Source organism: Patiria miniata, unplaced genomic scaffold (assembly GCF_015706575.1).
Source record: "Patiria miniata isolate m_02_andy unplaced genomic scaffold, ASM1570657v1 HiC_scaffold_19, whole genome shotgun sequence".
Taxonomy (NCBI): Eukaryota; Metazoa; Echinodermata; class Asteroidea; order Valvatida; family Asterinidae; genus Patiria; species Patiria miniata.
Window position 1 is genome coordinate 5576673 of NW_024037057.1, and position 23198 is coordinate 5599870.

The window sequence follows — 23198 nt, forward strand, 5'->3', positions numbered from 1 at the left end:
ACCATTACAATGCGCAGTGAAAATCTGCATATATTTTCCAGTATGCATAATAATGCTCAGTTTTGAAGAGCGACCCCATTTGGACGATGGGTGGGTATCAGCCCCCCCCCCCCCCCTCCCCAACACCCAACATTTTGATTTTACGGAGGCCAAGTGTCCGGACTTGAAAAAAACATGCTAACATTCAGCGCGGATGTGCGAGTGCGGTCTCCCCCCCCCCCCCCCCCCCGACATCAAAAGCTTGATACGCCACTGTTTGAGTTGTGTGCTGTCTGGTCAACATGGAGTACACCAACAATTTTTCCCAACTTGAATGTTTTTTTCCCGTTAATTTTAAAGGAACTCTTCCCAGTTGGAATGTTTTCTTTTTCTTTGTTTGTAAACGAAAAGTATATATATTTTTAATTAACCCTTTTTCGCAAAGTGAATTAGGTAAATGTTTTACCGTATTATGTATACTTCTTCGAAAGTTTTGCCGTAAAGATTTAACACATTATGATAATTTTTGATATCGTAGTTATATGCTAGATTTGTAAAAAAAAAGAAGTGTTATTGAGGCGACTGATGTTAGTAAGATGGCGATCAAATCGCAAGTGTGTACTAATGATTTCATACAATTATTATTAACAAAACGGTACACACACAAAAAGTGTTTATCAAGAACACGCTGCCTCTTAATTCCTCGACAAGTACACGTACATGCATAATTGTATTTTAAGAAGGTGTTACTATACTTCGTGGTGTCGGTGACGGTTTTTTATTGCGCCCTGCGTGGTACATGTACATTTATGAAGCCCGGGAAGGGACAGGGTGGAAAAGTTTGTTTGTAATTTGCTAATTCGTTCCCACGAATTGCTAACTCGTTCCACGAATTACTAATTCGTTCGCACGAATTGCTATTTCGTTCGGGCGAATTGCCATTTCGTTCGGACGAATTGCCATTTCGTTCCTACGCATTGCCATTTCGTTCCCACGAATTGCTAAGTCGTTCCCACGAATTGCTCAATCTTTCGCACGAATTGCTATTTCGTTCCCACGATTTTTCTAATTCGTGGGAACGATTTGCTAACTCGTGGATCCGGGAACGCGTTAGTAATTCGTGGAAACGAGTTGGTAATTCGTGCGAACGAATTAGTAACTCGTGCGAACGAATTAGTAACTCGTGCGAACGAATTAGTAACTCGTGCGAACGAATTAGCAACTCGTGCGAACCAATTAACAATTCGTGCGAACGAATTAGTCATTCGTAGGAACGGATTAGCAATTCAAATTCGTGGGAACGAATTAGTAATTAGTGCGAATGAAATAGCAATTCATGGGAACGAATTAGCAAATTCAAAAAAAAAATTCCACCCTGTCCCTTTCCGGGCTTCATTTACATTGTATTTTGCCGTTGGCTGGTGCGGGCGGTAATCTTACCAGACGAAGTATGGACCGTCTGCCACACAGGAAAGTGTACATGTAAACAACGCGTGACGTCATTAGGTCTCAGGCCTATTGAACCCATAGGATAGCTCTATGATTGAACCACACTTGAGAAGGTCAAGGATTGAGGTGGGTTGGACCAAAAGTCCTTGAATGAAAATGTTTGCAGCCCGCCCTCTATCAATCTAAGATGAGGACAGTGTTAACGTTTCAAAGGCAAACAAAGGAAGCCTGTTGTTGCCATGGAAGGCGATAAACGGTTGCCATGGTATTGCTCCCACACTATGTTGCGTGAAAGTGCTTTGATATTGTTCATTAACAAAGAGATTGAATATGTTCTTCAGTATTTCTTATATTGGTGTGCTTTACTTTACATAAATAAAGTGTGGCGTATAATTTTGTGCACCCTGATGCAAAAATATATTTGTAAATAGGCTTTACAATGAAATTTGAGCGAGTCGGCGAGGGTCACTTTGTTTTGCGTCCAAATGGTTGTGTGCTCGATTTACTTTGTTTTTTTTTATCAACGCATGACGGCGGTATTTATTGCTACCTTTTTTTAAAAATAAAAATAGCAAGGTTTATCCCTTACTATTCTAAACTTCCCAGAAAAGTCAAATTTTGCCCAATTATGATAGAAATGCAATTAAACCCATTACAATTAAAATCTTCCAAGAAATATCATATTTTGCTTGATTAAGATGAAAATGCAAGCTTAACCCCTTACAACTGTAAACTTCCCACCAACGTCAAATTGTGCCAAATTTTGATGCAAATGCTAGGTTAGGCCCTTACAATTTTAAACTTCAAAGAAAAGTTTAATTGTGTCAAAGTTTGATGAAAATACAAGGTTTTCCCCTTACAATTTTAAACGTCCAAAAAAACCATAAAATTTTGCCCAGTTTTGATGAAAATGCAATGCTAACCCCTTGCAATTTTAATATTCATAGAAAATTCAAATGATGCTTAATTTAGATGGGAATGCAAGGTTTACCCCTTCCAATGTTAATCTTCACAGAAAAGTCGAATTTTGCCCAATTTTTATACTAATGCAAAGTTATTACCTTACAATTTTATTTTCACAGAAAAGTCAAATTTTTCCCAATTTCGGTGAAAATGCAAGGTTAACCCCTTGAAACTTTTATCTTCACAGAAAAGTCAAATTGTGCCCGATTTTTGATGAAAATACAAGGCTAACCCCTTACTATTTTAAATTAAATTTCAAAGAAAAGTCGAATTGTGCCTGATTTTGATGAAATGCGAAGCTAACACCTTGCAAGTTTTAAATTCACAGAATAGTCAATTTTGACCCAATTTTGAGAAAAATGCAAGGCTCAACCCTTCCAATTTAATGCTCACAGAAAAGTGATATTTTGCCCTATTTTGATGAAAATGCAAGGCTAGCCCCTTACACTTTTAATATTCACAGAAAAATCAAATTTTGCCCAAAATTGATGAAAATGCAAGGCTTACCCCTTGCAATTTTAATTTTCCCACAAAAGTCAAATCTTGCCCAATTTTGATGAAACTGCAAGGCTAACCCCTTGCAATTGTAATCCTCACAAGTAAGTCAAACTTTGCCCAATTTTGATGAAAATGCAAGGCTAACCCTTTACAAGTTCAATTTTCATAGAACAGTCAAATGTTGCCAAAAATTACTGAAAATGCAAGGCCAACCCCTTGCAATTTTAATCCTCACAGAAAAGTGACATTTTGCCCTCTTTTGATGAAAATGCGAGGTTAACCCCTTGCAATTTGAATTTACACAGAAAAGTCAAATTTTCCACAATTTTGAGGAAACTGCAAAGCTAACCCCTTGCAATTTTAATTTTTCCACAAAAGTCCATCTTTGCCCAATTTTGAAAATGCAAGGCTAAGCCCTTGAAATTTTAATCCTTCCAAATAAGTCAAATTTTGCCAAATTTTGATGAAAATGCAAGGCTAACCCCTTACAATTTTAATATTCATAGAAAATTGAAAATTTGCCCAATTTTCATGAAAATGCAAGGCTTACCCGTTACAATTATAATTTTTCCACATGTCCATCGTTGCCCAATTTTGGTGAAAATGCAAGGCTAACCCCTTGCAATTTTATTCCCCCCCAAAAGGTCAAATTTTGCCCAATTTTGATGAATATGAAAGGCTTACCCCTTACAAATTAAATTTTTAAAGAAAGTCAAATTTCGCCCAAATTTGATGAAAATGCAAGGCTTACTCCTTGCAATTGTAATTTTCCCACAAAAGTCAAATCTTGCCCAATTTTGATGAAACTGCAAGGCTAACCCCTTGCAATTTTTATTTTCAAAAAGAATTCCAATTTTGCCCAATTTTGATGAAATGCAAGGCTAACCCCTTACAATTTGAGTATTCACAGAAAATTGAAATTTTGCCCAATTTTGGTGAGAATGCAAGGCTAACCCCTTGCAATTTTAATCCTCCAAAAAAGTCAAATTTTGCCCAATTTTGATGAAAATGCAAGGCTAACCCCTTACAATTTGAATATTCAAAGAAAAATCAAATTTTGCGCAAATTTGATGAAAATGCAAGGCTAACCCCTGACCATATTAATATTCACAGAAAAATTACATTTTGCCCAATTTTGATGAAAATGCAATGCTCACCTTTTGCAATTTTAATTTTCACAGAGAAGTCAAATTGTGCCAAATTTTCATGAAAATGCAAGTCTAACCCCTTACAATTTGAATATTCATAGAAAATTGAAATTTTGCCCAATTTTGATGAAAATGCAAGGCGAACCCCTTACAATTTAATATTCACAGAAAAATCAAATTTTGCGCAATTTGATGAAAATGCAAGGCTAACCCCTTGCAATTTCAATACTCACAGAGAAGTCAAATTTTGCCCACTTTTGATGAAAATGCAAGGCTTACCCCTTGCAATTTAATATTTTCACAAAAAGTCCATCTTTGCCTCATTTTGGTGAAAATGCAAGGCTAACCCCTTGCAGAAAAATCCTCACAAAAAAGTCAAATTTTGCCCAATTTTTATGAAAATGCAAGGCTTACCCCTTACAATTTTAATGCTCCCAGAAAAGTGACATTTTGCCCTATTTTGATGAAAATGCAAGGCTAACCCCTTACAAGTTAAATTTTTAAAGAAAGTCAAATTTTGCCCAAATTTAATGAAAATGCAAGGCTAACCCCTTGCAATTTTAATTTTCCCACAAAAGTCAAATATTGTCCAATTTTGATGAAACTGCAAGGCTAACCCGTTACAATTTAAATATTCACAGAAAAATCCAATTTTCCCCGAGTTTGATACAAATGCAAAGCTAACCCCTTGCAATTTTAATTTTCACAAAGAAGTCAAACTTTGCTCAATTTTAATGAAAATGCAAGGCTAACCCCTTGCAATTTTATTCCCCCCCCCCCAAAAAAGTCAAATTTTGCCCAATTCTAATGAAAATGCAAGGCTAACCCCTTGCAATTTTAATTTTCCCACAAAAGTCAAATTTTGCCCATTTTTATGAAACTGCAATGCTAACACCTTGCACTTGTAATCCTAACAGAAAAGTGAAATTTTGCCTTATTTTGCTGAAAATGCAAGCCTAACCCCTCACAAGTTCATTTTCATAGAACAATTAAATTGTGCCAAATTTTGATGAAAAATGCAAGGCTAACCCCTTACAAGTTAAAGTTTTACAGAACAGTCAAATTTTGCCGAAAATTGATGAAAATGCAAGGCTAACCGCTTGCAATTTTAATACTCACAGAGAAGTCAAATTGTGCCCAATTTTGATGAAAATGCAAGGCTAACCCCTTGCAATTTAATATTTTCACAAAAGTCCATCTTTGCCCAATTTTGGTGAAAATGCAAGGCTAACCCCTTGCAGAAAAATCCTCACAAAAAAGTCAAATTTTGCCCAATTTTTATGAAAATGCAAGGCTTACCTCACAATTTTAATGCTCACAGAAAAAGTGACATTTTGCCCTATTTTGATGAGAATGCAAGGCTAACCCCTTACAAGTTAAATTTTTAAAGAAAGTCAAATTTTGCCCAAATTTAATGAAAATGCAAGGCTAACCCCTTGCAATTTTAATTTTCCCACAAAAGTCAAATATTGTCCAATTTTGATGAAACTGCAAGGCTAACCCGTTACAATTTAAATATTCACAGAAAAATCCAATTTTCACCGAGTTTGATACAAATGCAAAGCTAACCCCTTGCAATTTTAATTTTCACAAAGAAGTCAAACTTTGCTCAATTTTAATGAAAATGAAAGGCTAACCCCTTGCAATTTTATTCCCCCCCCCAAAAAAAGGTCAAATTTTGCCCAATTCTAATGAAAATGCAATGCTAACCCCTTGCAATTTTAATTTTCCCACAAAAGTCAAATTTTGCCCATTTTTATGAAACTGCAATGCTAACACCTTGCACTTGTAATCCTAACAGAAAAGTGAAATTTTGCCTTATTTTGCTGAAAATGCAAGGCTACCCCTTTACAATTTCAATTCTCACAGAAAAGTCAAATTTGCCCAATTTTGATGAAAATGAAATTCTAACCCCTTACATTTTTTTATATTCACAGAAAAATTCCATTTTGCCCAATTTTGATGAAAATGCAAGGCTACCCCTTTACAATTTCAATTCTCACAGAAAAGTCAAATTTGCCCAATTTTGATGAAAATGAAAGGCTAACCCCTTGCAATTTTTAATTTTCAAAAAGAAGTCAAATTTTGCCAAAGTTTGATGAGAATGCAAGGCTAACCCCTTGCAATTTTAATCCTCCCAAAAAAGTCAAATTTTGCCCAATTTTGATGAAAATCCGAGGCTAACCCATTACAATTTGAATATTCACAGAAAAATCAAATTTTGCCCGATTTTGATGAAAATGAAAGGCTAACCCCTTACAAGTAAAATTTTAAAAGAAAGACAAACTTTGCACAAATTTGATGAAAATGCAAGGCTAACCCCTTGCAATTTTAATCCTCACAGAAAAGTGACATTTTGCCCTATTTTTGAATATGCAAGGCTAACCCCTTACATTTTTTTATATTCACAGAAAAATTCCTTTTTGCCCAATTTTGATGAAAATGCAAGGCTACCCCTTTACAATTTCAATTCTCACAGAAAAGTCAAATTTGCCCAATTTTGATGAAAATGAAAGGCTAACCCCTTGCAATTTTTAATTTTCAAAAAGAAGTCAAATTTTGCCAAAGTTTGATGAGAATGCAAGGCTAACCCCTTGCAATTTTAATCCGCCCAAAAAAGTATAATTTTGCCCAATTTTGATGAAAATGCAAGGCTAACCCTTTACAAGTTAATTTTTTAAAGAAAGTCAAATATTGCCCAATTTTGATGAAAATGCAAGGCCAACCCCTTGCAATTTTAATTTTCCCACAAAAGTCAAATTTTGCCCAATTTTGATGAAACTGCAAGGCTAACCCCTTGCAATTTTAATCCTCAGAAAAAAACTGAAATATTACCCTATTTTGATGAAAATGGAAGGTTAACCCCTAAGAAGTTGAATTTTCACAAAACAATCAAATTTTTCCCAAAATTGATTAAAATGCAAAGCTAACCCCTTGCAATTTTAATATTCACAGAAAATTGACATTTTGCCCGATTTTGATATAAATGCAAGGCTAACCATTTACCAGTTAAATTTTCAAAGAAAGTCAAATTTTGCCCAATTTTGATTAAAATGCAAGCCTAACCCCTGACAAGTTCAATTTTCACAGAACAGTCAAATGGTGCCCAAAATTGATGAAAATGCAAGGCCAACCCCTTGGACTTTTAATCCTCACAGAAAAGGGACATTCTGCCCTATTTTGATGAAAATGCAAGGCTAACCCCTTGCAATCGTAATTTTACAGAAAAATCAAATTTTGCCCAAGTGTGATGAAAATGCAAGGTAACCCCTTGCACTATAATTTTTTCCACAAAAGTCAAATTTTGGCCAATTTTGGTGAAAATGCAAGGCTAACCCCTTGCAATATTACTCCTCACAGAAAAAGTCAAATTTTGCCCAATTTAGATGAACATACAAGGCTAACCACTAACAAGTTTAATCTTCACAGAAAATTGAAATTTTAACCCAGTTTTGATGAAAATGCAAGACTTACCCCTTGCAACTTTAATCTTCACAGAAAAGTCAAATTTTGCCCGATTTTGATGAAAGTGCAAGGCTAACACTTACAATTTTTATTTTCACAGAAAAGTCAAATTTGTCCCGATTTTGAATAAAATGCAAGGCTAACCCCTTGCAATTTTAATCTGCACAGAACAGTGAAAATGTAAGGATAACCCCTTACAAGTTTCATTTTCACAGAAAAGGGAAATTTTGCCCAATTTTGATGAAAATGCAAGGCTAACCCGTTGCAATTTTAATCTTCACAGAGCAGTCAAATTTTGCCCAATTTTTGATTAAAATGCAATGTTAACCCCTTACAATTTTAATTTTCATAGAAAAGTCAAATTTTGCCCAAGTTTGATATAATGCAAGGCTATCCTCTTACAATTTAAATTTTTACAGAAACTTCAAATTTTGCAATTGTAAACTTTTGAAAAAAAGGTCAAGATTTGCCAAATGTTCATGAAAGTGTAACCTTGACCCCTTACAATTTAAACCTTGTCATAAATGTCAAATAGTGCCCAATTTTGATGAAAATGAAAGGTTAACCCCTTATAATTTAAAATTTCCAAGGAAAATTAAAATCTTTCAAGGTTAACCCCTTGCAACTAATCCAACACCGCTTCCTTTCCCCCAACATGATGGCGAATATGGTACAGTAAGTTGTAATAGCGCCCTCTTCAGACTGTACGAATACACTCCAATGATTGAAGAAATCGTCTTCCAATGCCATCTTCGCCAGAATAAACACTAGTTATTACACCAAGGTGTCTAATTTGAGACATACATCAAATTAAAGCTCATTAATCGTCTTTCATTGTCGACGATTTGGGGGAGACATTTCCAGATCTGAACCTAATTATACTCCATTTTCAACCAGCTCGAAATGATCTCGGACGTTGTGGGTGCACTAAACTAATTCAAGCGAGAATTTCTACGCCAGCTGATTAGCATAAAAAGTGCAATTTCGTTTGAAAACGGAGACCGTTTGGCTTTAAAAACGGTGGAATTGTGTAAATATACCCAAGGATCAACTCCCTGGTTTTTGGGTATCCATCTGAGGGCAGGCTTGATAAAATCACGGATGAAAAATGGGTCCTATTTGCCGGTGAAAGTGGAAGGATGCCACTTGTAAAATGGCTACATGCAGGCTTGGAAAACTATCACTTTTCGGGAGGTGATTTTATTTGGGTGTGAATATTTAAAAATGTAATTGGCTAATGTCCCTTAAATTGAAAAGAAATGCAAAGATGAAAGACAAGACAATGATTTTATTTTTGTTTGAGAAACCCCAGTGATGTTGGCTTGCATGTTACTTGGCCCTGAACTTTGTTGATTTGACACTGTTTTCAATGGGGCTTGAATTAGTACAGTGGACCCCTGTGGTCCAATGAGTTTTACCATGGAGGAAGGAAAAACGGTTTTACATGTGTCCCCTGTGCGTGTATTTTTTCTGCAGCATGCATCGTATTTTAACCAATCACATCACGCACCCTGACATGAATATTTATCACGCTGTGCACGGGTTGTCGTAGTGTTTTCCCTTCAATTAAACCTATCCCAACCAGCTTTTTGATAGAAATGGACATAGGTTCGAACCACACATCTTGCGATCCATAGTTAATCCCACAATCCACTAGTAGGCCACTGTGGCAGCTCGATGAAAATCGTCCTTTGAAATACTTTGCTGATGTACATAATAATTATGCATGACTGAGTGACAACCAAAAGTGTGACGTCATTGTAATTTTCCTATGAATAAACATCGAACTAGCTGCATAATCATGATCCATTGGCAATGTGTGCTGCAAATAAAAACAGCGCCCTCTGTGCCCGGTCTCCGCGAGAATGAGATAGATGGCGCTCTTGCATGTACATGTACATGTACATGTACATGTACATGTATGTGGCACATAAATGAAAGTGTTCACATTTGTTGACATCGATAATGATAGTCGGTCAGCCCTCCCTGTCGGCCAAAAATCTGTGCCGGGGACTGTGCCGGAGAGATTCGAAAAGCGGGGGGGGGGGGGGGGGGGGGGGGGGGACACCACTTGACACAAGGGGCGCGTTTGGTTTGGAAAAATACAAAAGGGTGCACCCAAGTAAATCTGCCAAAAAGCCGTCCGTCGAGCTCACGAATAAAAGTTATACACTCAAAATTATTCAACATTACAGAGTTCTGAGAGCCATGGAATTGGGGAATTGAAGACACGTGGCACTGAACCTCTGGCCTGGACCTGGGGCTTCCAATTCTGAGCATTTTGGATGCAATTGGGTCCGAAAGTAGGGCTATTTAGCCATGTTGTGGAGGGATCCTTTTTCAAAATGGCTACTTTTCCAGTTGGGGAAACATCATTCGTTTTAGGGGTGTTCTTCTTTGGGTGAGAATATTTCAAAAAGTCAAAGGTCAACCCACCAAACAATGAAACGAAAAATGAAAGACGACATGTTCCTCATTTTTCTGTGGAGCCTAAAAAAGCCGTGAGAGTTTCAAGTATTTTTAAAAGACTGTTGAAGTATGGTGATTTATCAGTGGTGCTATATGGGAATTTATGTACTCTGGTGCAACCAAAAGAGTTCACCCAAAATCAAACAGCGCCCTCCTCCTATTCGGTCTGCCATTTACCAAAATAATAGGCTTAGGCCCCCCCCCAAAAAAAAAGTCTCCGGTTTTTGGTATGGAGCTTGCCCAAAAAGTGGTGCGGCGACGCGGCTTTTTTTTTTTACCTGTTTTTTTTTCTTCAAATGTCGGGTGATGACTGCAAATGGTGCCCGACTAAACTTAGTGCAAATATTATGGGAGACCAGAGAGGCCACATAAAGCTTATTCTCGATCATAACCCCATCTAAAAACACGTTAAAATTGTGCAACAGCAGGATTCCAGTCAAACCAGTGAGTTTGGCGGTTTTGAGACATCATCTTTCATTGAAAAAAAAAACGTTTTCATTTTGCCGACGCGCATGGCTACGGCGACGTGCGCGCATACCAGAAACCGGAGACTTTTTTCTTTTGGCCTTATCGTCAAATCTGGTTTTCTCAAACGAGTGGAAACAACACAGATAACAAACTCAAGGTCTACACCTCGGTGTCCATTTACATTATGTAATAATATTATTAGAGTTCTTTCTAGCCTATAAGTTAGCACTATACAAGAGCACATTTTAACGCGCTTAGGGGTATATAATTTAAGTTATTACATTGTAAAGGTACATGCAGTATTATGGGATATGCGGACAGTTTATACATGGGTCATAATACTACCTTTTTTGTGCCATAACGTAATAGCATATTTTAGGAAGCAATAACATTTTGTATACAGTCTCTGACGACGTCGTATGCATTTAGACTGATGTTATGTCGCAGAAATCCTCATTCGCGAGTAAAATTCGAAATAATCTGGTACGCTGATTTAGTCAAATGCGTTTACGTTTTAGCTTTGCATTCTCCCGACCAGAGAGACCGTTACTATATAACGTGATTCGGGGCAAGCCTTATGCTAGCAACACCAGCTAGGGCCATTTGTGCCATTCTCACCCACATGACTGAACGATGTGTGCTGAGCGTCTCTAACGTCACTATGCAAGTGCTTGCCCCGAAATCGTGTGATGAACAAGCATGTGATCAAGTCAGCGTACCAGATTTTATTCAAATTTCACTTGCAATTAAAATGGCTTATTCACCTTGGATGTCATGGGCTTCGTAAGTGTGACGTCATGTCAACTGAAACCACGCCCACTGCACACGGAATGCCATTGGAAACACTTGAACCGCACCGCCGCGGATCTAGCTTTCAGGCAAATCACTCCCAATTTTTAGGTTAAAATGGAAAAAGAACAAATCCACTGAAAAACTTGAGTGAAATTACAATCTATTAAATTTGGGCGATTCACAATGCAGTGCGCCACCAAGAGTTTGCAGTGGAGTCTATTTTTCAAGATTACAGTGTCATATGCAAATCCGACACCTGTGCAAATCGGACTCTTTGTCCCTACTACTGGTTAATCCCTGACGTGTGACAAGTCACTCTCCTATTATAAGCCTTTATATGGGTCTGTTATCATCTTACGCATGCGCAATATTACCAACGAGTCCATTTCATGCCAAGGTGTCGGATAGTCATGCTATAACGGTCGACAAAACATGGCCCTTTGAACGAGAGTCAGTGGACACATTGAGCTAATTCGTTATAGATTGAGGCATAGCGTTCACCCGCCTTACAAAAACACCATGATTGATAAAAAAAAAGGGCAAACATTACACTCGAATCATACGCCTAAATGACCGGGGAAAAAACAAAGAATTTCAAACGTCACGCGCTGCGAAGTTGTCGATCATCTCCCACAATGCACTGGGAAAAAATGAACTCTCCGTGGCAAACTCTTGGTGGCGCACTGCATTGTGAAACACCCGTGAATGTCACTCCTAGTCTTAGAACGTGTGGTTTTCAGTCAGGGGATGAAGTAAAATTGCATTTAAAATAAGTGAATTTTCATTCTTTGGAAAAAAAGAATTAATTTTAAATAAAAAACTAAGAAACACGCTTCACATAAAACTATCCCCATCGTTTGCCATCCATAACGAATCCGTGGATTTTGGTGCTAAATTTATCCAAACACTTTCAGACTTTGAGAGCAAAAGCTCTGGAGTCATTTCTAATCAATTGATAATCTGTACAACGATAATAAAATTAAAAAAAGCAAATTTAATCGCAGAGCGTTAACAAATTAAAAATAAGTATTATGTGCAACGATGAGCAAGTGGTTTTTGTTTTTGCAATGATACATCTCAAAATTAAATACACCTGCGTCACTCACTAAGACAAAAGAAAGTTTAATTTTGGGATAAATTCTGTAGCCAGCTTTGGGTGTGAACATTACTCGTTACAATTAAGCCTTGCAGGCACATCATACTTTCAGCGGTAAAATTAAAAAGGGGACATTCAACAATTTCCGTAGTGTCTACTGAGTGCATACTGTCTGTATACCGAGTAAAAGTGCATTTGGTTATGGACTCCGCTTACGACCACTAGAGGGCGCTGCGCGATCTAATCACGAGCTCCCTGTGGGTAGTCTAAACGCAGCCGCAATATCACTGGTGTCGGATCATTGGCCGAATGACTGATGACGTAGAGACACTCTCATGACTGAATGTGCGTTTTGATGTCGATGGGGCACCATCGATCTCTGTCATTACATTTTATGTACAAATCAGTGGTGGGAACCAGGAGCACGGTGACGAAAGCGTTTAACCTCGTCCCCAGTGCTTACTTTATTTCCAACCGCGTTTCCAATAGTAAGACCTGGATAGGAAACTTTCTTCCTGTATCCTGATTCGATACCGCAATTGGCTAGAAATGGATTTTTATCGTGTACTTGGTGTTGTTATTCAAAACGTGCAGTACGTGTTTTCACGATCATTCGTCCACGCCTTCTCGAAAATACTCATTTCCTTTCCAATTTGTTCGTATCAATATGAAATGTGATACTGCATGTTGTTTCGATATAAGATCGTAACAGTTTAATTGAATAAATCGTGTTTTCGTAACTCACGCCATGCTCGCGCTGCGATGAATTGACTCTGTTTTACCCCAGACACCGCATACAAAAACAAGCGCTAATGTAAAGCATATCCAGGCACCAGATTGTTCCTCATTTGCATACGTGTTCAAAAATCTTGCACATGCAAATGATCCAATACCAGAGTGAGAGAGCAGGTAGTGAGCCTACAACATTATAAACCTCACGTAAGCAACTTACTAAGGGCAATGCCTTTGATTAGCTGGGATATATGCATGACTGAACCTCTTTTGCATCCATTGTTAATGAATACAAATCACAGAGGACGCCCTCTATTAGATATGGCCACTAACATTGCCAAATCTGCGCCACACAGCCGCACTCAGATCACCAAAGAAAATCTGAAAACCTCCCAGAACTACATCAGGCATCAATTATTTACATTACTTACATCGATCATTTTATCTTTTCGTCACACTCATAATAATTATTAATCAAAATAGTTCTGAACGCGAAACACAGTCTCTGAGACACCTTAAAGGCGTGATTCTGAAATTGTCACCAAGCCCAACTCAAAAAATCAAGCCCACGGTCACGTTTTAAATGCCTGTAATCTAATACCGGCACTCTGTTGTTACTTTTCGAATCACAACACTCAAAGAACCTATAAACACAAAGAAACCGTCGAACGGTTCCGTTCCACAAAGGACAGTTTAAAAGCAAGCGGAATCTGGTTTATTTCTTTGAAGTGGTTTCCGAATTCCGATCCGATCTGGCTAGTGGAGATATTTGTCTTCTCGGAGGTGCAGGAAAACTATTTAAAAAAAAATAAGCCCATTTTTGAGCTAGCCCAAGTGACATGAATGAGACGATCATTTTTGAATCTGAATCAATTCTCATAGTACCAAGTCACTGGAGTTCTTTTAAACAACCAAGACCCCAAAATCGTCTCAAAAGCTGCAGAGGTTTTTTTTTAATGTTCCTTAAAACGAACATTAAATTATGGTATCTGCTTTTGCTGTATTATTTGTGGTAGACATCGGGCTGTTAAGTAGCTCTAAACATATTCAGACATCCTTCCCAGGTATTCGGCATTGTTTCAAAATTACAACCTAGCATTTTGCATTCCATACCCATCCTGGCAAATTCTAACTCTATATGGGAAACTAGAAGTGCACACACATAATTTCTGACTTTGATTCTGCAGGTGTGCCAACCCAATGTAAAAGACTGTCAGTTTAGGGGTACTGTACCCATCCTGACAGATTCCAACAAATCGTGCTGTGGGGTTCGATGGGTTGAGTTCTGTTAGGGTTAACTAATTTTCATGGGTCTATACTGTACTAAGTTTTTGGTTTGTCGCCAGTGAGAGTATGTAAACTGCTAGGAAAAAGAAAAAAAAAGACTTTCGATAAATTAGCCTAGACATAATAAAGGGATTACTCCTTGTTGCGTCTGTTTTCCCGTTTGGTCTCCCTCATCTGCTCCCGTAGTTGCCTCCTCTCTTCCCGCGTCAGCTTCCTCTCGGTCACCGCTTGGGTAGTGGTCTCGGCCGCGCCGTCCCGTCCGGGCCTCTCCCGTCTGTCCGGCCGGCCCTTCTTCCCCCCTCGGTCCTTGCGGGGCTTCTTGGTGGCCGGTAGCTCCGAGGACTCCACGCCGTCGCCCGGGCAGGGCTGCGCGAACTGCTTGTTGGCGTTGCGGAGCTCGCGGGACTTGGTCCAGATGTGCACGTAGGTCATGTACAGCTTCTTGCCGTCGCGGTGGCCCATGACCAGGAAGTTCTCCTTGCGCGGCCGCAGCATGTCGCAGCCGCAGTTGGCGCCCTCTCGCGTCCAGAAGCGCATTTTGGCCAGGTCCTTCTGCTTGAGGCTACCCTGCTTGATGACCGCGAACTTGCCCGGGGTCGGGTCGCCCACGTATCGCATGCCTTCGTCCGTCTCTTTGACTTCCTTCAGTTTCATTTTCAAAACTGTAGAAAGAGAAGAAACGGAACAGTTAGGACTAATAATGAAAGTTAGGACTAAAAATGAAAGTTAGGACTAATAATGAAAGTTAGGACTAACATGGAGGAGTTCTTATTCCTCCATGGGACTAATAATGAAAGCAGGATCCGGATTCTCCCAGAGACATACTGTATCACTAACCGATAATGTAACACATATTGACTGGTAGTGTATCTGTATCTGTATCATATAGTCGGCAGAGCATCCCGGCGGAAACATCACACCAATTTGATGTATATTCATCCTTCCTGCCAGAAACACCGGGGCGGACCCCCTCTCTTAGCGATAAGCGTTACTACGTTCGTTTACGTGCGTTAGGCCACATACAAGTTACAACACACGGGAACTACGGCTTCACGTCCCATCCGAAGGACGAAGCAAGAATGGTTAAGTGCCTTGCATAAGGGCACAAGTGTCCGCGCCCGGGCTCGAAGCCACCGTTGCCTCTGAAACACCAGAACATGAGTCCGATGCTCTTTAGCGCTAGGCCATGACACTCAGTGTGGTTAATACTACACGATCATTGATCTCGATTATCATTGTACCCCATCAGTAAATTTTTGTTACATTATCGTTTAGTGATACAGTATCGGTAAATTTTTGTTACATTATCGGTTGGTGATACGTTATCCGTTGGTTATTACATAATCAGTTGTAACGAATGTATTTTAATTATTTTAACAAACAGTGACGTCCAGTTGGGAAAGAAAGTCCTTTCCGACTTCGAACAGAACAAAAAAATACTCCTTTAAGAAAAAGCAATTGTTTGATATCATGCCACATGCAAAGTCTTCATTGAGCTTGTTGTTGTGGTTCCCCAAACCCAAAACCCAAAACCCAAAGAATGTGTGTTGCACACTGCGGCGGGGTCTTTTGATCCGCGGAGGTTGAATGTCAACGACAGCTGAAACAACATAATACTCCACGTTGCCAAGTTCACGCCCTTCGGTTCTGTGAAGGGCATCAATCACTGACATTTGGAGATCAGATTGAACCATTTTTTTGGTCTTGTTCGTCCTGTAGTAAAAACAATGGCAACAATGGTTTTGCCATTATCAAAATTCCAAGAAAGGGTGGGCTCACTTCAATCAGCTCTACCTATTGACAAAAAATGTATACATTTTCAAAAAAGAGGAAGTTACAACTTTCGGACTAGACGTACGATACGAAGCTAAAGTTGTAAAACTGAAATGACTTTTTGAGTGACGTTATATTCAGTATTACAGGCCAGTAAAATGGGACTCTTATAGATCAGATTGAACCATTTTTTTTGGTCTTGTACGTACTGTAGTTAAAACAATGCGAGATTGGTTTTGCAATTATCAAAATTCCAAGAAGGGGGGGGGGGGTTCAACTCATCATCTCTACCTAACAAAACAATGTACACATTTTTTCAAGAGATGAAGTTACAACTTTCGGATCTTGGACTAGTTCATTTAGATGAAGTTAAGTTGTAATTAGTATAAATGGCGTTTTGGTTGACGACATATATTCAGGATTGCAGACCAATTAAATAGGACTCATAATGCTTGCGCAAACCAAATAACGATTTGGACACCATCACCATATATCCTACAAGATAATATTGTGACCAATTCTCTGCGGATTGGTATATTTTTTTAATTAAGGGTCCTGGCTCTGGACAAGATTTTATTTCTGAGAAATTTGGAGGAATTTGCTGAAAAGCATTTATCCCCTAAGACGCCCAAGCAAGGCAGCGGAGACCGATCCAGTGGGTCCCGCCCATTGAGCACATTGGCAACTACCATACCGTCCACCTTTTTATTATGCAACGCCGAACTTTTCAGACGCGCGCGTCATACGCGCAAGCGCGAGCACGCGTGTGTGCGCACATGTCAGACATTAATCACGGCTGTGATTGGCCAAAATATCACTGGGAAGGTGCGGCTAATGCGGATCGGTTTATTACTTTTGTATTATGTCGCGTCCAAATTACGTGGATACGGAAGTGGCTGCGGCCACTTCCATAGGCGCATGTGTAATTTCCAGTCTTAGCCAAGTTATTCGGACACGCCCTTAGTTTTTAAGCAAACACGATTCCATAGAACAGCCGCCAAAAACTGACGACGGATTTCGCCGCCACTTCCAACTGCAGACGAACTGAGCCACATGTAAACAATTCCCGCCGAAAAGGGAAAGCTATTTTTCAGAAGTTCGGCGAACCGCGACAATAACATGCCAGCCGTTGCCCACGATTTATTTACACTTCCCCCGGTTTGTTATGAACTAGAACCTCCCCAATCACTCGTCTAATTTTAGTTTTTTCCTTCGGTCATGGTGTGATGACGTGAACGCCAAATGTGCTGCCAGTGTCGTTTCCTCATGTAAAAATTAATCACAGGCAACATGGCCGACGCACCTCGTGACATCGGGGTCACGACCCCGGGGGCACTACTGTTTTGACAACTTGTCAGGCCATTAATCAGCTAATTTCTTGCATGCTGCAGTGATGATAAGGTGATCGGAGTGAGTAAAAACAAGGCGATAATCAAGACATGGTTCCGGTCTACCTAACCTGACAAAACGTTTATCTCACAGTTTATGCTAAGCTGTCTGTTCGTCTGTTGCATTATTTATTTTAATCGACTATGTTTAATTCATGAGAGAAACCATTTGAAAATCAAGACATGGTTCCGGTCCACCTAACCTGACAAAACGTTTATTTCACAGTTTATGCTAAGCTGTCTGTTCGTCCGTTGCCTTATTTATTTTAATTGACTATCTTTAATACATGAGACACACCATTTTAAAATTCAAGACATGGTTCCGGTCCACCAAACCTGACAAAATTTCTATTTCACAGTTTATGCTTAGCTGTCTGTTCGTTCGTTGCGCTATTTATTTTAATTGACTATTTTTAATACATGGGAGAAGCCATTTTTGAAAATCGAGACATGCATCCAACCTTTCTGACCTGACGAAACTTCCGTCGGAGAGTTTATTTTACTTTGTCTGTTCGTCTGTTGAATTGTTTATTTTAACTGCCCATTTCTAATTTATGAGAGAAGCTGATGTCTTCGAGGCCCTTGTAAACCGGAGGGCCATCAGTTAGTATGGATAATAATTAAGTGCAGATAAGCGATACGAAATGGAGGTCAAAACCAACATTATAAAAGCGCATTTTTTTTTTATTTAGACCAACCTCCACCAACGAGGCTGATGTGCTTTTAAGAACAGTGGGCGAGTCCCCAATTGACGCATCAAGGTTCCGAAAATCAGTCATTTAATTAATCGAAATACGATATGGACCAGTCAGAACTAAAGACGAAAGAAGTAATAAAGGCGTACAAACAAAGTTCACCCAAATACCAAGTGAACCAAACTTTGGTGTCTGACACAAAAAAATGTGGGAGTGGTGAGTTGAGAGTGGTGTCCTGCCCGGACGTTTCCACCAATTAGCAAGGTATTCAGGGTGTCCTCGGAGCTGCCAAGAATGCGCCGAGGTGTCCAAAGACAAAAGAAGAAAGGTTTCCACCGCGCGCTCCCACAACCAGACCGCTGGGCAACACTCAAGGCTTTCCGCGTCTTTATAAGTAGTCCACAAGTACCACAACAATAATAATGTACCGCTACCGAACCGGCCCGGCGACGTTGTTTACCGCAAACAGACCAGAGGGGGGAATATAAAGTAGACCATTTTGTTTTCTCGGTCGGGTGAACGCGAGGTTTGTCGGGACACTTTGAGGTTAGCCCGTTGCTTCAGGCGATCTGAAGTTTACTTGGGCCCGTCTAAGCTATCCGCTTTACACCCTGTTCTCTTCCCCTCAAGTCGGTCGCTTTGCCTGCTCTTGTAGTTCTTCGGCTACAGGAGGAAATAGTTTCTTTGTCGGCTTTTTATTTCCACGGGCCATAGATGTGAAAACCAGAGGCGAAGCGAAGAGGGCAGACTGCCCCCCGAAATCGACCAGCGGGGTCTATCTTCCACCTTCAATTTTGTGATTCCCAGCGAATACGAAGTTTCTTTGAGCTTAGTAGACGTAGGCGATTTCCTGAAGACAGATACCATAACTTCACGTTCCTCGATAAGTGTCTCTCACTCTCCCGAGGACAGACAGAGCACACTGTCCGAAACGTCGAGTGTACACTCAACCGTGAACCATACTTCTTCCAAGAAGAGATTTCTTTCCACATGGTGCTACCTGCAATTTTGTCTAGTTTATGTCATCCGCCATGCAAAGCTTCAAGTCATATACATAATGTCTCTTGTGATAAAACCGTAACCGCAACCGGGGATTATCAAAGAAATTTAATGGTTTTTGAAGAGCATTTGAAAATTTGTTTTAATATGGAAAATTGTATGCAACTCAGCACGGTCAAGTGCGTAGTAGTGAAATCGCAAAAAATGTCGGATACAGTCTTAAATTCGCCCGTGTTTAATCCTCAAGTTATGGTCGAGTATAAAGTATTTCTACTGATAAAGTCTCAAGTCAGCGTCATTCTGGTAAAAAGGTAATTGTCATCTGGTAAAAAGGTAATTGTAAGGCTAACAATCCCAAACATACAACACCATCACGTCTCGCGTATCACTGGTCAGGTCTCAATTGACTCTTGTCAAGTGTCAAGTCACTCTGGTCAAGTTCCAAATCAATCTAGTCAAGTCTCAAACCACTCATGTCAAATCTTAAGTCAATCTGGTCAAGTCTGAATCACTATAGTCAAGTCACTCTGGTCAAGTCTCCAGTCACTCTGGTCAAGTCCCAAGTCAATTTGGTAAGGTCTCAAGTCTCAAGTCCGGCTCAAGTCATTCTGGTTAAGTTTAAAAGTCACTACAATGAACTGTCGAGTCGAAATGATCGAGGGATAAAGTTTTTAATAAACTCTGGTCATAGAACAAAGCTAATATAACGTCAATGGTTTCGTGTCGAGTCTCAGGTAATTTCGTCAAGTCTCAACCCAAAGGAACGCTTCCGGATTGACAGGCTCTTATTCTGCCTCGAGACATCCGGGGGTGATTACCCCTTTAACGGCATTACAGTTCAATCGTAAGATTAATAGCATCATGATCCCAGGAGAGGGAGAACGGTCGCTCTGTGTGGATACGAGAGATCGCGACCGCTGTATGCGAGGTTACGAGGTTAACAACACGCGCTACGGAGACTAAACATGCGACGGGCAAAAGCGAGAGAAAAACAGTACTGGAAGTGTGGAACCCACTGACAGGCACCGTAGATTGCTATGGTACGATTTTGTCAAAATCCGCTCTGGAGAAAGGCTCATTTCAATAGTACCCTACTCCTGCAAAGGTGAAAACAAAGAAAAATGAAGGCTCAACGCCATTTCTTGCCGATGTTGTGTGAAATCTATGAAATGCAGCATTTTTATTTGTTGTACTGCGCATGCCTGTGTGAAGGCAGGACACCAACAGGTCATGTGTGGGGGCTTATAGAGTCCATGGGTCCTAGCTCTATGATGGTACATACAACAAGCAGATTTCAAAGAAGTCCAAATTTCGTGTGACGCCGGCGCACCGTACCTCCGACGAGTCCGAGTTGCGTTCCTGACTTTCAGTGTACATGTACGCTGAACGTTGGTCATGTGTAGAGGCCTAAACTGGCTGTCGTGAATGGTCAGATAGCGCCCTCTACTGTTCCTGCCCGGAATCTAATAGCGATCCATGAACTTATGAACTTCCTCAACTCCTTCAACTTTCTCAAATTGTTCGCTAATTAATTAGCGATTTTTTTTAAAGAAACAACATAAGTAAAGTTGCCAGATCGAGGCTCTGCATGCCCAATGGCGGAGTGTGAAAAGAGCAAAACTGACTAGGTGCATTATTGACAACATGGAAAACCGGCAGCATAGAGCTCGATAGCTCAGTTAGTGAACAACTGGAACGGCAATCTGGAGGGTCGCAGGTTCAACCCCCGCTCCAGTCAAAGTCTTAAATCAATCTTATTAAGTAGCAATTCATGTACAACGGCAAACATACATCTGTCGTCGGATACCCCAAAAATACATTGACGGAGAGAATTAAGGTATTGGTATTCGCTCTTTTCACACTTCCGCCATGGGCATGTAGAGCCTCGATCTGCAACTTTACACAATAAATAAAGCCGGTTCAGTGATTCCCGCGTCGGGGCTCAGATCACTGAACCGGCTATTTTTATTGTGTAAAGTTGCCAGATCGAGGCTCTGCATGCCCAATGGCGGAGTGTGAAAAGAGCGAAATTATTTAATGATTTACTCCGCAAATCAGCAGGACGAGTCCCAGGAAATAACCCAGTTATCATCACCAGAAGGGGGTTGGTTGTTTTTGAATTGTTTAAGAACTGAGGAAGTGCTACATCTTTGATGCGTGACAAATTCAAGAAACCCATTCCCACTTCGCCACCTCTGGGCCCGTAAATCTCCAGATAATGGCCCGGTAGTTTGTTTAGAATCTTTCTTTCTCTTCTCACTTTCTTCCGCTCTTTGCCCGCGCGGCAATGAAGGAGTTACGACGAGGCACATGCCGACTAGACCCATTGACTTTATGACCTGCGATACACAGGCCCGTGCAGTCTTCGTTCGAGCCTGAAATCGCCGGTGGCCGATGCTCTCTTTACTCAATAAATCTACCACGAGGTGGTTAATGTGCAACATTAATCCTTCGCATTCTTGGCAATGCCTTGCAGACGGTTTTAAGACAAATTCCCACACGAATCAAGCCTAGGCTTCGCGTCAGTGCTCAGTCCAACGTTTATATTGATTCCCATTAAATCCATGACGTCATCTCTCAGGAGTCGGCACCATGCCATCACTTCAAAAGGATCGGTATTTTAAGGGGCCGTGTCCCCGCACAGCATATTTGAGGTTTTTCCCCTGGTGATAAGTGCTCGCAAAAAAATATTACTTCCAAAAATGGCTCCCAAAGCCACAGGCCTGTAAAAAATATGAGGCTGGATTTCAAAAGTGGAGGACGTAAATCAAAAAAGGTTGTATAAATTGGTTTACACATCTCGGAAATAATTCATTCTCCGAGAGCCGACTTTCTAATGTTCCTTTCGAAAGCGGAATCTTTTCTTTTCCAGCCCCAACAAATTTTCATTTACAGTAAAATGTGGGGCTAAACAAATATCGGGAGATAGGCACACCGGTTTTTTCCCTTCACATATTCGTTATTTCTGTATGTTATGTCCGTTCTTGAGTTTTGTAATGTATCAGTCATAATCAGTAACTGGTTGGAGGTATAAACGTTAACAGCTATTAAATCGACGACCAAGTTGGAGAAAGCGAATAGTTAGTTGCAGTGGTTTTCTGTATCTCAAAAAGGTACTTACCAAAGTCGGCATTGCAGAAATACTCAACTATTGATGCGGCGTCGGCATCGTCGTGACACTGTGTGAAGAGTGATCCCACTGCTGCCACCATGCCTGTTGGAAGGTAATCAACTAGGATTAGAAGTCAATCAAGTTGGATAGGACGGCCTTCTCCGAACGTTTCAATTAGGGCTTTCGACTGAAGCTTTAAACAGGCCAGGAACGGGTTGTAAAATCAAATTACTGAACCTTCACCAATATTACTGGTTAAAAAGTAGATAAAATGGAACACCTCACGTTTTCTTATTATGGAAAGAGATCTGTTACGTCAAAACGTTATTTTTTTCAGAAAACTAGTAATATTATTAAGCAGGAAAAAAACCAGTGTTCTTAACCATCTTCGTTTTAGCCTAAATCCAACTAAAGTGTTGCTGCATGTAATCAATTACGATTCTTGGACACTTGTAAAGACACTGCATCCACAAATCAAAAACACACGCCCTCTTTTGATGCAAACCAGTAAGTGGCAGGTAATCTATCGTTCAGTCAGCATGAATACAGTTCTGTAGCAGTGATTTTTTTCTAAAGAGCTGTATAACTCCTTAAACAATCCCCCGGTGACTGATTTGTTTCTGGTGCCCTCAACTGATCCATGCTAAGCGACTGCGAAATTATAACGCAAACAAGTTAAACGCTTTTAAGTCGTGGATTCGAGTCCTACCCGAGTGATTTTTCAACTTTCACTCGGGAGGTAACACACTGAGTAGCCCCCCCCCCCTACACAGGGTTTATACGTTAGTGAAGGGCAAAACCTAATATTGACATACAACACCCAGACGCAAATTTATCTTATAATAACCAGAAAGTGTCCAGAAAAAGCTACACAGTGGTTTGCTC

General features: G+C 40.1%; 1 protein-coding gene across 2 annotated transcripts in view; it reads right to left on the bottom strand.

The window, feature by feature from the left end:
- Positions 1-13520: 13520 nt before the first annotated feature.
- Positions 13521-23198, bottom strand: part of LOC119725501 (secreted frizzled-related protein 5-like) — a 28771-nt gene continuing 19093 nt past the window's right edge. For both annotated transcript variants that reach the window (XM_038196906.1, XM_038196907.1), the window contains 2 exons: positions 22323-22415; positions 13521-15008 (listed from right to left, as the gene is read on the bottom strand). In XM_038196906.1, coding sequence (XP_038052834.1) covers positions 14479-15008; positions 22323-22415 — 623 coding nt within the window. In that variant the 3' untranslated portion in view covers positions 13521-14478. The remainder of the gene's footprint in view (positions 15009-22322; positions 22416-23198) is intronic.